The 15,781-nt window shown below is 45.7% G+C and overlaps 2 protein-coding genes across 18 annotated transcripts in view; one reads left to right on the top strand and one right to left on the bottom strand.

Moving 5' to 3' along the window:
- The window catches only part of Tbce (tubulin folding cofactor E), a 62,052-nt gene extending 48,051 nt beyond the window's left edge, over positions 1–14,001 (top strand). For 4 of the 9 annotated variants that reach the window (XM_058575034.1, XM_058575030.1, XM_058575032.1 and 1 more), the window contains exons 17-18: positions 3,935–4,056; positions 7,338–14,001. In XM_058575034.1, coding sequence (XP_058431017.1) covers positions 3,935–4,056; positions 7,338–7,365 — 150 coding nt within the window. In that variant the 3' untranslated portion in view covers positions 7,366–14,001. The remainder of the gene's footprint in view (positions 1–3,934; positions 4,057–7,337) is intronic. The other 5 variants (XR_009225663.1, XR_009225664.1, XR_009225661.1 and 2 more) reach the window with 5 other exon arrangements.
- B3galnt2 (beta-1,3-N-acetylgalactosaminyltransferase 2) overlaps positions 1–15,781 on the bottom strand; it is a 53,196-nt gene that overhangs the window by 15,227 nt on the left and 22,188 nt on the right. For 6 of the 9 annotated variants that reach the window (XM_058575035.1, XM_058575037.1, XM_046432083.2 and 3 more), the window contains 6 exons: positions 10,215–10,325; positions 7,348–7,426; positions 4,477–4,660; positions 3,056–3,181; positions 1,924–2,083; positions 1,334–1,390 (listed from right to left, as the gene is read on the bottom strand). In XM_058575035.1, coding sequence (XP_058431018.1) covers positions 1,334–1,390; positions 1,924–2,083; positions 3,056–3,181; positions 4,477–4,660; positions 7,348–7,426; positions 10,215–10,325 — 717 coding nt within the window. The remainder of the gene's footprint in view (positions 1–1,333; positions 1,391–1,923; positions 2,084–3,055; positions 3,182–4,476; positions 4,661–7,347; positions 7,427–10,214; positions 10,326–15,781) is intronic. The other 3 variants (XM_058575038.1, XM_058575040.1, XM_058575041.1) reach the window with 3 other exon arrangements.

Here is a 15,781-nt window from a genome sequence, read left to right as displayed (position 1 = left end):
AACTTGCCCCAGGTCATAGTGCTGGTCAGGTGAGCAGGAGGATCAAGAATCCTCAGCCCAAGTTCTAAGTTCCTCAGCTCCATGGACTGACTTCTGTTTCCAGCAAAACAGCAGAAAGCACACAGAGAAACCTACTGAATCAGAGAACAAGCAAATGCTAAGGTATAATTAAAACTCTTTAAAGTTTGGATGGACTCCGTTAGTGAAGAAGAAACAGCTGAAGTCAGATGTGCCTCAAAGGTACCTGGATCCTTGGGCTTTAAAATAAAGGCCATGTGCACAGGACAAGAGACCAATCAGCAATGGCCAGAGAGCCAACACCCCGGAGGGCCACAGCCTCTCAGGGTGTGTATGGGAACAAAGGCAATGCTCCACCTCAGTCCTGCCAAGTGGAGTGGAGGGTCTTCCTGAGCACCTGGGGCCGAGAGGCCAATTTGTGCAGCCCACAAAGTCCCAAGGCAGAACATAGTGGACACCCTTTCTTTGGGCTACATTTTAAGATAGGCTGGGGTTCCAAAAACTTGAGGTCACACACACACAAAATCAACACATTAAGAACAAGAGCCACAAAGGAGCCTGTAGAAGAAGCACACCAGGAAATCAGAACTGCCAGGCTTGCACATTTCAGGTTCTCAGAGATGGAAAGTAAAACATCATATTCAACATAAAGTGAATCAAAGATGGGACACAGCAGAACAAAGAACAGGACCACCAAAGCTGCCAGGCTGACTCGGGCTCATGGTCTCATTCACTGAGTAGAGGGCACGCTGCAATTGGGGGGGGGGGGGGAGCGACAGTCCCTGCAACTCCTCTCGGCCACTATGTGTGCCTTCATCTCTTGCACCTTCTGTGCCCAAAGTGGAAGTTGCAAGAATCGAGAATGTAACAACACTCTATGCGACAAAAGCTTGCTTTCTTCCCAGGGCTCCTACTTAGTGATTTGGTCTTTGCAGATTCATTTTTTTCTGGCTCAGCAGTCAGTTTGTTTTAAAAATGCTGTGTTACAACAGAAGAAATGGACATCAGTCAGGAGGTTCCAGAGGTCCTTACACTGCCACACTCCCAGGAACACAAGCCAGCAAAGTCTAAGTTTCAAAACTGCAAAGAATTTCTGATCCACTCTATGAAAACCTAATTCTTCTTTGTGGGTCAGGGAACTTTCATTCATAGCATTTCTTTTTTAGTAGACTCAGAAAAATACTGGATAAGAAATGAGGTGGATAGTTCTGAATTAAATCCAGCATACAGCTGTGGTCCAGGACTAGCTGTGCACTATATGGCCTCACGCCACAACTCCCAAGACCACAAGGCCAGCACCCTTGGGCCTGCTTACCTGGTATCTTCTAGGTCCTATGGCTGCCATCCAAATGCCCATGCTTACATCTTCACCCTACACAGGTCCCAAAGTTTAAATGTTATAAAATAATGCCATAATCACTCCCAAATAAACAGTCTTTCCACTCTTTGTTCTGCTATTATTCTGTTAAGGCCAAACATGGATTCACATGTAAAAGCAGTTATCACAGACAGAAAGCACCACACTGCATGGTAACAGAGGGTAACAGAGCAAGCAGACAGCCCCTCCCTCATGAACCTTAGACTCCTGGGGCTAACAGCAGCAAATTGTGGCTCTAGTAACCAGGAGGAACTGCACATTGACACTATACCCAGATTCAGCAGAGAGCAAGCTCTTCCAAGCTTTCCTCCTTAAGAACAGCAATCTTGATATTCACACCGATTATACTTGTGGACTCAAACGACTCAGGAGCAGACTGGATAGCCACATGTGAGCAACAATAACCCTTGATGGGTGACTCCCACAGAACAACATGCTTCCCCGCGGCAAGCTGGCTGCTGCAGGGATGCAACCCTGGGCTGCTGAGACTTGGACTGTGAGTTGCCTTGGGTTAGAAATCTAATTACCTGATAGGTCTTTAATCTCCCCGAGTTGCTTGCCAGCCAGTTGACAATGTCCCTGGAGATCACATACCCTGACCCACACGCGAATGCAGGGTAAGCTGGGCTGGGATACTCCAGTTCTTGCCACTTTCCAGTTCTGTCCACTGCCCAATTCAATCTGAAACTGAGATTTTTAAAAAACGTGGCTTCTCTGTATTGATCTGACATGTATCCTGCCACTATCAGACTGTGGACTCCTTTGTTATCACTACAAAGGAAAGAGCTTGAAAAGCAGAGAATAATAATAAGAAAAAAACTTAAGGAAGACGGGTATATTAAGTTCTAAATTTCTGAATGGGAAGGTAACAGTACTACTGTGTTTTCATTTCATTTATTTATTTAGGTACTGGGGATTAAACCCAGGGGCGTTTGCTCACTAAGCTAAGTCCTTTTAATTTTGAGACAGGGTTTCACTAAGTTGCTGAGGCTGGCCTTGAACTTGTGATTCTCTTGGTTCAGCCTCCTGAGTTGCTGGGATTACAGGCATGTAACACTGAGCCCAGCTGTCATGATTTGGTGTATATTCAAAAACAAAACCCTAATCATTAACTCTTTACAGTGCTCCTGAAGCAGTAGAGAACAGCTGCAGAGACATGTCATGTGTTCATTCTAACACAGAAGGTAGAGAAGCTTCTGAACACAATGTATTTTTTTTTTTTTTTTTTGTAAAATGGATGTTTATAACTTTAATTTCAGATTTCAGAGAGTGGATTTTCTTTTTTTTTTTTTTAATTTAATTTTATTTATTTTTATTGTTGGTTGTTCAAAACATTACATAGTTCTTGATATATCATCTTTCACACTTTGCTTCAAGTGGGTTATGAACTCCCATTTTTAGCCCATATACAGATTGCAGAATCACATCAAAGCACAAAGACACAACCACATCTTTTGCTCTCCACCATTATCTCAGCCTGAGGTTTTTCATTAAAAAGATTTTTCTCTCTAATTGCAGAGTACTAATACAGTAACTCAGGCATCTAGTAGGAACTGCATTTCTCAGACACATTCTTCTTGTGGAAATGGCTTGCACATTTTCACTCTAATCACATTTGCTCAGGTACACAAATACCAACGCCAACCATGTTTCACTTACTTTCCCCACCAAACATTAGGCCCATCCAGATTCTTTTGGGAAATTCTTTTAAACACAGCTTCTAAGTCTATGTAACAGTCATCATCTGTCTTCAGCAACAAACTGAAGCTGGTGGTTTCCACAGTCCTGTTGGCAGAAAAGGGTGTGTGAGTTGGTGCAACTGTGCAAGGAAACACAGCAACACCAGGGAAGACCCATCACCAGCACCCTCTCAAAACTGCCTGTGTGACCGTGCCCAGTGTCTCACTCATGTACCACCCAGAATGCTGGCTTCAGAATGGTACTGCTCTCAATTACAGTCCTCACTGATATTTACTAGGTGATAGTCACAGAAACATCAAACTCATTTAAGTAAAGAAAAAAGAGCACAATGAAAACTCTCTGGCTGAAGGAATATATTTTCAAACAAATGTCTTAGGCATTCATGTCAGGCAGCTGTAACTATTAAACTTTGAACCTTGTCCAGTGTGTTCTTAACGAATGCCTAGCATAATGGGACAAATATCATACTCAGGACATTACTGTACAAGATGCATTCTATGCTACTTTTTATATTCCAGTCAAGCTATTTTATGATTTTTTTAAAAACTGAGTCATAACACTGAAATCTATTTCCCCTTGTAAACCATTTCCAGCAATTACTATTACATATGACCCTTTGGAAGAACATGAAGGTGACTTAATTTATCCACACCCCAAAAAGTGTGTAATGGCAACTAAGTGGTGACTTAGAAACTCCTGGGTACAAAGGAGCCTCCTGCTTCAGCCTCCCAGGCAGCTGGGGCAACAGGCACATGGCAATGTGCCAGCCCAAGATGAGCAGCTTTTCTTTTTTCTTTTTTTGAGAGAGAGATTTTTTTTTTAATGTTTATTTTTTAGTTTTCAGCGGACACAACATCTTTGTATGTGGTGCTGAGGATCGAACCCTGGCCGTACGCACGACAGGCGAGCACGCTACTGCTTGAGCCACATCCCCAGCCCGAAGAGCAGCTTTTCAACAGGTAGAGACGAGACTGGAAAAATATAGTGGGTGTTTAGTTGAGCAGAACTCAGCGACCTGGGTGGGAGTAACTCTAGTTTGAGGATCTGGGTAGGTTTGTATCCAACTGCAAAGGTACCATTTCCAAACTCACTGATTTTTATCTACTCCTAGCTGATACTCCCAAGGCAAGGAGCAATGACTCCAGATGGATTAGCTTCTGCCTTGTTTTCGATCAGTTAATACATTCATTCATCAAAATAAGCAGCAGCAGCAGCATCTTAGAAGATGTCTTCCTAAGGAACAGGGACACAGTAGGCCACCTCCCAGGTGTGCAGTGACCTTAAATTTTTATTTTTTAAAATCTCAGTGGTTTGATGTCGATACATTTTTTTTCCTCCATCAAAAGAACAATAAAACAAGTTCTAGCCACCCAACCTACCATCGATAGAAGTTCAATAATTTTGCAGGAACATTTCGGTAAGTGTCTACAACATCCACAAAAACAATGTCACCATGAACACTGCTCTCCTCTGTCAGTAAGGCATCTTCCTCATGGAGGCTCCTTATGTGATCAGCGAGTCTCTGAGGCCGAGAGTGAAGGCTACGCAAGAGAGCGTCACCTTCTGAAAAGACAGTTGAGAAAATCATCATAAGCCAAGATCCAGAACTTGCATGATAAGTTACTAAAGTCTTTTTTTCCCCAAGGAGAGGAGGCGTTACTAGAGATTAAACCTAGGGGCATATACCACAAGCCACACTCCCAGCCCTTTTTATTTTGAGACAGGGTCTCACTCAGTTGCTTAGAGCTTTGCTAAGTTTCTGAGTATGGCCTTGAACGTCCTCCTCTCTCAGGCTTCCGAGTTGCTGGGATTATAGGCATGGACTACCACACCTGGCCTTTAAACTTTGAATCCTCTTGCTTCAGCCTCCCATGTAACTAGGATTACAGGATGCACCACTGAGCCTAAGGCAACATCAGGACAGTTAGGAATTTCAGGTAGGGAGATGGGGCTCTAGTCCACACACTGCTAGTGGGGAGCCGTATGGTGGTATCTAGCTAAGCTGAAGATATGCAAGTCCTGTGGCTCAGCTAAGCCCACCTCAAGACGTAACCCTGGAGACCATACTTGACCCGGGTGCAAGGACATTCATCGAAGCTGTGTTTATAATAGTGGGGGAAACCAGACCCCTAAGTCAAAACCAGCCCAACAGTGCTACATTTACATAATATAGCAGTTATAAAAATCAACCTGACCTTGAAGGTTAAAAGGAATAGCTCTGAAAGGTAATGCTGATGAAGCCATTGAATGATATATGTACAGCACAGATGTCATTTACTCAACATTATGCTTTAAAATAATTTTTAAAAATACTCAAGTATGCTGTTTACAGGTATGTTAATATATAGTAGGAAGCAGAAAGACAGTGGGGCAGGCACATGTCGCCGAGGCAGACGCAGCCTTGGAGGGGCAGAGAATAGCAGGGCCCAGAAGCAGTACCAGGGAGGAGGTCTCAACTGCACCTGGTTTTCCCCTGGTGCCGGGGGCTGAACCCAGGGCTTTGCCCATGCTGGGCAAGTGCTCTACTACCAGCTACAACCTAGCCTCTGTAAAAAATTTTTTTCTAATAAATGGCAGTCCTCAAGCACCAAAAAAAAAAAAAACAAAAACACACACAAAAAAAACCTCCTCTAATAAACAACGGGAAGCAAATAGAACAAAAAGCAAGCATTTGCTAATTCTTAACAATGTGTAGCTAGATGTTTCTTATTCTTTATTTTTGGTGTATTTATGATATTCCACAGTAAAAATAATTAATAATGTCATTAAAAGACATTTTATTTACCAGCTCACAAGCTGGCAATGAGTCACAGATCATGTATGTACAGGGACTCTCCCCAGATCCTGTGGGTTTAGGGCAGCAGTTCTTTCCCTAGGACACAGTAAATCAGGATTCTCTCAAACACCTCAAGGAACATTTCTGGAAAAAACAAGAGTGAGCTGCCAAGGGGTTAGGAGAGGATCAACAAGAGCAGCCTAGCACTGCATTCTCTGCTGCTCGAGGAATGGTAGGTGGGGCCCGCCCCTGCCACTGTGAGACAGGCGGCACCACGGAACACCCCTGGGCCACAGTGTTCTTGCAGTAAAACAGAGCGGACTAAATCCGTGGTTCTGAGGAATGCTTCCTGAAATACAGACTCTTGGGCCCAAAACCTGCAGAGTTAGTAGGTCTGGGGTGGGGCCCAGGAATCTGTACTTTTGTAGTACTAGGATTTGAACCCAGGGGCACTCTTCTACTGAGCTACATCCCCAGCTCTTTTTTAAATTTTGAGACAGGGTCTCACTAAATTGACCTCAAACTTACAATCCTTCTGCCTCAGGCACTGGAGTGGCTGAGATTATAGGTGTGTACCACTGCACCTTGCCCAGCTGGGTTGTTACTTTTAGGGAGATTTCCCCCCCCCCACCCGCCATATATATAATCATCACTGGTCATCTTGAAAATGCCACTCAGCATCACAGTGAGATCCTACTTCACACCCACTAGGAGGGGAATATTAAAAAGACAGATGATGTAAACACTGGGGAGGTGGAGAAACGGAAACCCACACAGTGACGGAAACGCAGAACCGGGCAGCGGCTGCTGGGAACGGTCTGGCAGGGCCTTAGATGGCTGCTCAGAATTACCATATGGACCCAGCATTTTCATTCCTAGATATTTAACTACAAAAAATGAAAATATATGATCACAGAAGCTTGTACACGAGCATTCACTGCAGAGTTATTCGTAACTGCCAAGAAGTAGAAGCAACCCAATTGTGCATCAATTAACAAATGGCAATATGGCATTATATATCCAATGGAATATTATAGTCACAAAAATAGAATGAAGTATGTTGGCCAATAAGGCTGAACCTTGAGAAATTATGCTAAGCAAAAGAAGCTAGGCAAGTACCACATGTTGTATGATCCCATTTGCATGAAATGTTCAAAATAGGCAAATCCACAGAGAAGTAAATTAGTAGTTTTAATGGTAGGGAGAACAGAATGGGACCAGTGGGTATAGGGTTCTTTTCTTTTCTTTTTGGCAGGATAGAAATGTTCTTGAATTAGTGTAGATGGTCTCAGAACTCCCAAAAATATTGAATCAACACCTTAAAAGGGTGAATTGTATGGTATGTAAAGCTACCTCAGTAAAGCTATTTTTTTTTCAGTGACTAACAAGATCACGTTTTATGTCCAAGAGTTAAAAAAAAAAAAAAAAGATCAGGTGTAAGAGGTTCAGTGTGCTTCTCAACAGGCCGACTTACCCTGAATGGTGTAAATGAAGCCACCTGCAACTCCTTCCACACCTTCCATGAATTCATGAGGCAGTGCACCCTCCCCAGCCTGGAAGGAATGAGAATGGCAGTGTCCAGGGCCGCACAGCAGAAAGGAATGTACCGCACTGGACCATCATCTGACCAGTCCTGACAGGACCCCACTGCAGCACGCAGCAGGCTGCTACTTTTGTTATCTAATTACAATCTCTTTTTTGGTACTGGTACTGGAGATTGAACCTGGGTGCTCTACCAATGAGCTACACCCACAGCCATTTTTTAAATTTTGAAACACAATCTTGCTAAGTACCCACACTGGCCTCAAACTGGAGTCTCTGGGATTACAGGTGGGTACCACCACGCCTGGTTTAACTGCAGTCTTAAGATCATATATGTTCGGTGGCTCAAAGGTGTTCGGAATTCCAACTTAACGTGGAATCATATGTTCTTATATTTGCTACCATAATAGTACTAAAATCACTTTATTTTACATCAACTCCACCCCTTTAAAAATTAATGAAAATTTTGACTTTCTGGAGACTGATAATTCTCATAAGTTCAAATAGATAGGCACATTTTACCTTTCAGTGATCATGCAGAGAAAAGCTTCTCTAAGGTCAGCACTCTGTCCCAAACAGTTCAGATGGAACCCGCATGACCACTGGTGAATTTCAGGGCTAGAGCCAATTCTGTCAAGAGCCAGAAACAGACCTTTCTGCCTGTTAGGCGTGCCTTTATTATTAGAGTCACCTCAAAAGCTGCCCGACACCCCTACTCAAACTGAGTTGTCACTCTGTGTCACACGCCAACTCGGAGTGAGCGTCCATCAGAGCTGCACTACAGCTGCTACTGGTCGGAGTGTTCATGGCCTTTCCTCTGTGAACTCACCTCAGCAGAAGGGATACTGCTGGGCTATTCGCTTTTCAAACAAATCTGTTCAGCAGAGTTTTACTGTGTAAAGCAATTTCGAGGGCCAGCAGTGAGAGAATTCTGAAGGCACTGTGGTAACACATCATTTAATTTAAAAATACGGTTTGTAGCCAAATGCTGAAGAAATTAGTCCAGGGGAATGCTACAGAATCCAGCCACGTAGTTCTAACCACCATTTTTTTTTTTTTGGCTGGTGTGTGATAGCTGTATTTACTGGTGGGATTTGTTGTTATGCATTCGCACTTGTACACACTACACAATAACACAACGCAACTTGGCCAGTACTACTCCCCAGCACTTCCTCTCCCTCCCAACCCTGCAGTTCTGTGAAAGGTCACGCACTCTTCATCTTTGAATCGCTTCCACTGTGCTGTACCGGCCTGTTTGGAGGACAGCATTCTTTGGCAGGGAGCAGAACTGGTGAAAATCCTCCTCTGCCCAGGTGTGTCTCTGCGGAGCTTCCCCTTCCCCCACCTCAAACCTCGACCTTTCACCCTCTGCCACAGTGTGTACTCCAGAGCAGAGCACTGGAGTCTACGTCTGAACCCACTTCTCAACTCTGAAGTAAACTTATTTCCTTGACTGTCTAATAAACTCAAATACTATAGGGAGGCAAGAATTAAAGGCACTTGGCTTAAATAAGGAAATTAAGAGAAATCTATCAACTCCATAGAACTTTCTACCCAAAGGACTTTTCAAAAAAGGGTGGAATCCTGAACCCGGGATGTGAATGGCCAAGGCTGGGAGCTGTCGGACGTGCATCTGAGTCTGTGTGCTTAGTGTCCTTCCTCTCCCTGAACACTGAGTTCCCATGACAGACCTGTAGCAGGGCAGGTTCAGTGAACATCTCAGCACGAGCAGCAGTGCGCCACTGTGTCCTCTGCGTCTCTGTCTTGGGAACCCAACCCCGTGAACAGATGAGTACTCAAAGAACTCACTGAAGGCCCCACGCCCACCCCCAACCACTGGCCCAGAGACAGGAGGAGAGAAGGGCCTGACAGCACACACAGGCCTGCCGCCCCATTTTCCTCATCACTCCACATTTCAGAAATCTGCCAAATTTGCATATTTTAAATTTGAAGTAAGTCTCAAAAAATGAGAAAAAGGAGAATCAAAAAATCAGATTTGCTTCAGCAATAAAAATAAAAGCAAATATCCAACTTATTTTCCACTTTTCCCTTTAAGATGGGGTCTCACTGTGTTGTCCAGGCTGCTCTCAGACTCTCGGACTCAAGTGATCTTGCCTCAACTTCCTGAATAGTGGGAATCACAGGTGCATGTCACTGCATCTGACTCGGCATTTTTATCTCTAGTACTTTATTTTACACATATATTTTTTTGGCACCAGGAACTGAATCCAGGGGTACTTTACCACTAAGCCAAGTGGCATTCTTTTTTGTTTTTGAGACAGTCTAAGTTGCTGAAGCTGGCCTCCAAATTGTGATCCTCCTGCCTCAGCCTCCCAAGTAGCTGAAATTACAGGTATGTGCCAGGTATCTATAGAATTTTAGCTGACATTTCACTATTAAGGTGAGATAGTGAATATTCTAAACTACTGAACAAATATTCTTAATTATTTAAAAATTTTTGAGAAATAAAATATTGTACTTTAACAATGCACTTTTTTTGCAGCAATGTGGATCAAACTCAGGGTCTTGCACACGTTAGGCAAGTGGTCTACCACTGAGACACATCCCCAGCCCCCCAAACATGCACCAATCTTAAGGCTGACTCCATATTCACCAGTGTTAGAACTGCAGAATCACACCGAACACTTGAGCATTCTGTCTTCACCATGGCGACTTAACAACACTTACTACTACATATGTTTTAAAGCACATGAGAATCATTATTCAATACTGCCTGGGATGGTATAAATTTTAAGACACTTTTAGGTATAGGAAAAGCCCAAGAGAAGGCTGACTTACAGTAATGACCCGGAGGACTCCGCCACCGTCATGCACGGTCACCCTGTGCAAGTTTCCCGACACGAGCCCGTGGAGGTCTTGACTCTCCCACACCACGGTCCCTTCAAAGCTCTTTGGGGAAAAGATGAAGAGTGAGCCAGTTTCTTTACTGTTGTCATTTGGGTTAAAATAAGTGTTTAGGTTCAGACCTGAGAGAAATGCTTACTCTTTCTCCAAAAGATATCAGTTAAGTTATTATGCTGCAACTCTAACACCTTTTTCCATGCACATCTAGAAACCAACCAGAGTGTATAAGGCTGGGCAGCAGATGCCTCCGTTCCCCTGGCCCAAGGCCTCCCGGTGCAGCCCAGCAGCTCCCTTCAGTGGGCACGGCGCGCCCGCGCCCTGGGTGGATGCGTGAGGGTTTACTGGAATACTCCCTGCGGCAGACATTTGGGGCTGCCACATAGCTACCGCCTCAATGCGGGAGTGTTTTGGTTTAAATGTCTATTTTTCCCCGAATAAGTTGTATTTTAAAAACTAAATTCCCAGAGGTGAAATCTTAGACTGAGGTTTGTGTGTGTTGGTACACATCGCTAAGGTGCTTTTCAAAAGTCCTTTTCTATCACGTTATGAGCGGATTTTGAGAATGCCTGGTGTGGGTGCAGGGAATGACCCCTGGTTCAGCTGCATTTCTGATCCCAGGGCTGTTCTCTCCTGATGAAGGCCTGTCCTCTTCTGTGCCACCTGGTTATTGAGTTTTCTCTTCTTTGTTAATCTGTGCAATTCTGCAGAGCACTTACCTTGATCCTGTGTATGCTGTGTGCACTAGAAGTATTTTTTCAGAGTTGTTTGCCACTTTTTTTTGAAATTCAAACATCTATAAAATGCTTCCTACGGACTCTGACAAGCTTTTTTGTGATGATCACTGCTGAATGCCAAGTTTAGCAAGTTGCGCTTCCCCACCCCAAGGTCCTGACGCCTTCTGACTTCTCTGTGGTCCGTTTTCAACTCTGCAGCTGGCTCCTGACACTGCTCAGGTCTTAACTCCACTTTCTCCAGAAACAAGCCACCAAGGCCCAATCTGCCCACCACATCGACCTGTTTCATTTCCTTAATGCCATTTATCGCTCTGCTATTTCTGGTTTTTCCACTGTCAAACTGATGGTTCCCAATGGAACACAAGCATCTTGCTGTTTTTCCAACCACCATGTCCCCAGCAGGAGAATGGCTTGACATAACTAAAACTGAAAACCACTTGCCAAACACACAGTGTGGAATTAAAGCCAAGTAGATGACCTCCATGTGGCACATGAAGACCCGGCTCTAACGTATCAACAGTCTCATGTATGAAATGAAAAGGTGAGGACTGACAGTACCGTCTAATTCAGTCAACAGCTCAGGAAACCAGGCAGAGTGAATCTGTCTCATGACTAGGTCAGTGGCTTACAAACTTTTTTTTTAAAGCAATAAAACTTTTCTTCTCCACCAAAGCAGACAAAAACACTGCAAGAGCCTGGGTTATGCTGCTCAGGTGCCCTTAACCTTTATTATCTGCAAACCCCTGAGGCACTGTCCCCACCCCCCCCTTCCTTGGAGATGACCTTGCAGACACACTGCAGCCTGGGTCCTTGCTTCTCAGTTCTTAATAAAACACAGAGAGCCATGTCTTCCTCTAAGGGCTGCTCTGACGTGCACTCTCTGCTCAGAAAACAGGCTTCTGACCATCAGAAGCACAGGAGGACATGAACTGTCCTTTTCAAAGACTCTACTTTTCCTAGGTGTCCTTAACTCTCTAGCTCAAATCTGAGTTTTAAAAAAACAAAACCTTCCCATAAATAGACAAATATACAGGAGGGAGATAAAGAAAAAAGATTAGGGAAGAAATACACCAAATATATTGAGCAACAGATGGGTGAAGTCACGTCCTTAAACCTCTCTGCATTTTTCCAAATTTCCAACAACAAATACATGTCACTTTCATACATTTCTATACTTTGATAATCATGAAAAAAAAATGTAAACCTGGAACATATAACCAACAAGCAAATTTAGGGTCAGTCTTCCTCCAGACACGAGCCATTACTTAAACATTTCGGTATGTATGATTTACCAGGCCTCTGACTGTGTGTTTCAAGTTCAGAAACAAAAATGAAAGAGCCCATATCTTTAAATCACCCTAATATGGAATTATCAAAACACGCTAAGATGAGGTTCCATGACAAGGGAAGGAAGTAACTGCGGGGTCGGGGCTCGGCAGGCTTCCAGCACCTCCAGCGCTGTCCCCAAGGGCTCTGGGTCAGAAAGCGGGAGGCAACCACAGGCACACACAGAAAACCATGAAGAGCTCGGCACCAGACAAGGCGGGGGTGCACCCCCGGGACAGGAAGCCAGAAGCCAGAGGGCTGCAGCAGGAGAGGGCCTCAGGAGGGGCAGAGAGAGGGAGGGAGAGAGAGACACACACACATACACACACACACACACACACACACGCAAAGGCCGGGGAAGAGCAGGCACCTGCTAGGGTGACCAGATGGAGAGGGAGGGGCAGGAGGTGCCTGGGCTGGGTCAGGATCAGCTCACCTGAGAAGAGGCAGTGTCCCCAGACCAGAAGAGCTGCGAAGCAGGGCTCCAGCAGCAAAATCAATGCCTCAAAGCCGTGTGCCCACTGGTCACTACAGAGGTAGTGTACCCACCGGACACTACGGAGGACCTTAAAATAGAGTGCCCGCTGGCCAGTATAGGGACTGGAGAGCCAAGGATGTGTCCCATGGTGCTGGTTCAGGTGGAGACACCAGACCTAAGGCTGAAGACATAGGAGACAAGAAAGGGTAGCACAGAGGGGATGTCCCCAGTAGGACGCCTGTGGGACGTGCACGTAGAGTTCAGCAAGCAGCCAGTCGAAAGCAGTCTGGGCTGCAGTGACAGGCCACCAGCCCACTGGTGGTAACAGATGAAATGGCCTGAGAAGAATGAGCCAAACAGAAGGCGAGCATCAAAAAGAAAAAAGGGAGATAATGACTCACACCTCAGGAAAAGCCAGCGTGCCAAAGAAAGTCCCTCCTCGTCTGGAGACCACAACCCAAGACTGCTCTAGCCCCACCTACTAGCTGATGCTTGGCGTCTGACCTCTCCCGCTATGCTCCTTCAGTGTACCCAACTCCACTATGCCTGTCTTGACACTCTGGTTAGGTAAGTACCAGAGTTCACTGGCCCAAAGGAGATGACCCCCAGGCCTGGCTCAGAAAACCATCTTTCTATACTGAATCCGCTGGAGCTGCATCTACCTGCCTGCGAACCCAGGCTGTGCCACGCCCTCCCCTCTTCCTCACACACCTGCAGTCCATCCTCTGACGTAAGCTGTCACAACACCAGGAACCTAAAGGAGAGGAGCAACATTTTCATGGCAACTTGTGACAAGACATAAAACTAAAAGAAAAGGAGAAAGCCTGACAAGAGGTTGGAAACGTGCTGTCCATGACGTTGCAAGCTGTCTGCAACCCATTCCCCATGTTCACTCCGGCCTCGTGCTTCCTGCACAGACATGTGTATGTTTGTTTGGGTGGTGCTGGGGATTGAACCCAGGGGTTCTCTACCACTAAGCTGCATCTCCAGCCCTTTGTTCTATTTTGAGACAGGGTCTTGCTACGTTGCCCAGGCTGGCCTTGAACTCGCAATCCTCTTGCCTAAGCCTCCTAAGCAACTGGCCACCGCACCAAGCCATGGTTTTATTTTTTCCCAATAAAGCTAATATGTATTATAGACCATCCAGGAAACCAATTTAATAAAAGAAAATGAAAACCATTCATCTCCCGTGTAGCCCTGTTAAATAACTGAGTTTCTGTTAATGTTATTCAACCATCATGACAGAGCAAGCCTACGGGGACCCGGAGGTCTCAGGATGACAGGCACACTGCCTTGCACTCGCTACTCAGCCGAGTTCCTCCCTCACCAGCATCAGCAGGTGGTCAGCCTGGACTCACCATCTGATCTTAGAGACCCCCAGCAGTCCCCATGAGGCCACACTGTGCCCCTCCCCACACTGTCCTGTTGCCACATTACTTGAAAGTAAAATAGGGACGTTACAACAGCACACCCTTAAGCATTTCAGTGTGGCCTTCCTAAGAACAAGGGCATCCAGGGGAAAGGAACAGTGTGCAGCCAGGACAATGGAGGGGCAGACTAATTGCGACCAGCTGGAGCACCGGAGTTGCTCTTCTTTCTCTCCCTTAACCTTAGCGCCGCTGACACTGGGCTGCGCCACTCTTTCCTGTGCGACAAGGACGTGCAACATCGTCCTGACCCTCAGCCACCAGACACCAGCTTGGGCAGTGTCCCCAAGCATTGCTAAATGTCCCCCGAGGGCACACTGCCCCTGAAACACTGCTCTTAAGAAGCAAGACAGGGAGCAGTGGTCTAAGGAGCGCGCAAACACCTCCTGCCGTGTCTCAGCAGCCTCCTGAGGTGGACCACCAGGTCCCTGGAATGGCCTTGGACCTGGGTGGCAAGGCTCCGCAGCCCAGAGGAAACAGGCAATGAAGGCAGGCTCCTCGCAGGGTTGCAAGCCCCAGAGTGGAAGAGTGGCGGCTCCGACTCAGTCACGTGCACCCCCATCCCTTCTCAGACCAGTCCTCTCACACCTTTTGTGAAAAGCAGGCCTTCAGCAGGCTTCGGATGGTTCTGGGTAGTACCCAACACCACGCCAGTGCTCCTAGTGCCTTGGGACAAAGTGACCTTCCCCGTGGGAACCAGTTTGCGGGAGGTTCTGCCCACAATGTGACAAGCCTACAGGAGGGACTCTCGCTGGCCTGCTTCAGTCTAAAGGAGACAAACCAACTAGGTAACTAGGCGATGCTCTCAGCAGCATCCTGGCACAGGTAGCAACACCCGCCGCATGTGAGCCACTGGGTAGCAGCGCCCCAGGTTGAGTCTTGATGAGGCCCACGCTTGGCACACAGCAAAAACCTTCTGGGTAAACATAGGAACTAACTAAAGATAGTTTCTTTCAAAAACTGAGATCCAGTGCTTGGCCAGCACTGCTTAGCTGAGCCACAATCTTAATCCAAAATAAAGGATAACTTAACGGTACACGCTGCACTTCAAAAGAAAGCAAGTTCAGGGCTGCGGTGGGGCCCAGTGTGGAGTGCTCGCCTAGCACGTGCGAGGCACTGGGTTCGATCCTCAGCACCACATAAAAATAAACAAGCAAAATAAAGGCAGGCTGTTCATGCCTTAAAAAGAAAGGAAACAAGTTCGTAAATGAAAGAAAAAAAGATACAGGAAACAACAAGATATAGGCACTCTTATATAATGCTAATTATTATTCAAATTGATACAAATCGCTAAAATGCCTTCCAAAAAGAATCATACACGGGCTGGGGATGTGGCTCAAGCGACAGCGCGCTCGCCTAGCATGCGTGCGGCCCGGGTTCGATCCTCAGCACCACATACAAACAAAGATGTTGTGTCCGCCGAAAACTGAACAATAAATATTTAAAAAAAAAAAAAAAAAAAAAAAAGAATCATATACCTTCAAAACATATATGCCTTCGGTCTAATAATTCATCCTAAGAAACCAACCAGTGATG

This window comes from Marmota monax, unplaced genomic scaffold (genome assembly GCF_021218885.2).
Source record: "Marmota monax isolate L192 unplaced genomic scaffold, Marmota_monax_Labrador192_F-V1.1 WCK01_AAM20220418_F8-fsc00071, whole genome shotgun sequence".
Taxonomy (NCBI): domain Eukaryota; kingdom Metazoa; phylum Chordata; class Mammalia; order Rodentia; family Sciuridae; genus Marmota; species Marmota monax.
This window is presented reverse-complemented; position numbering and strand designations above follow the sequence as displayed.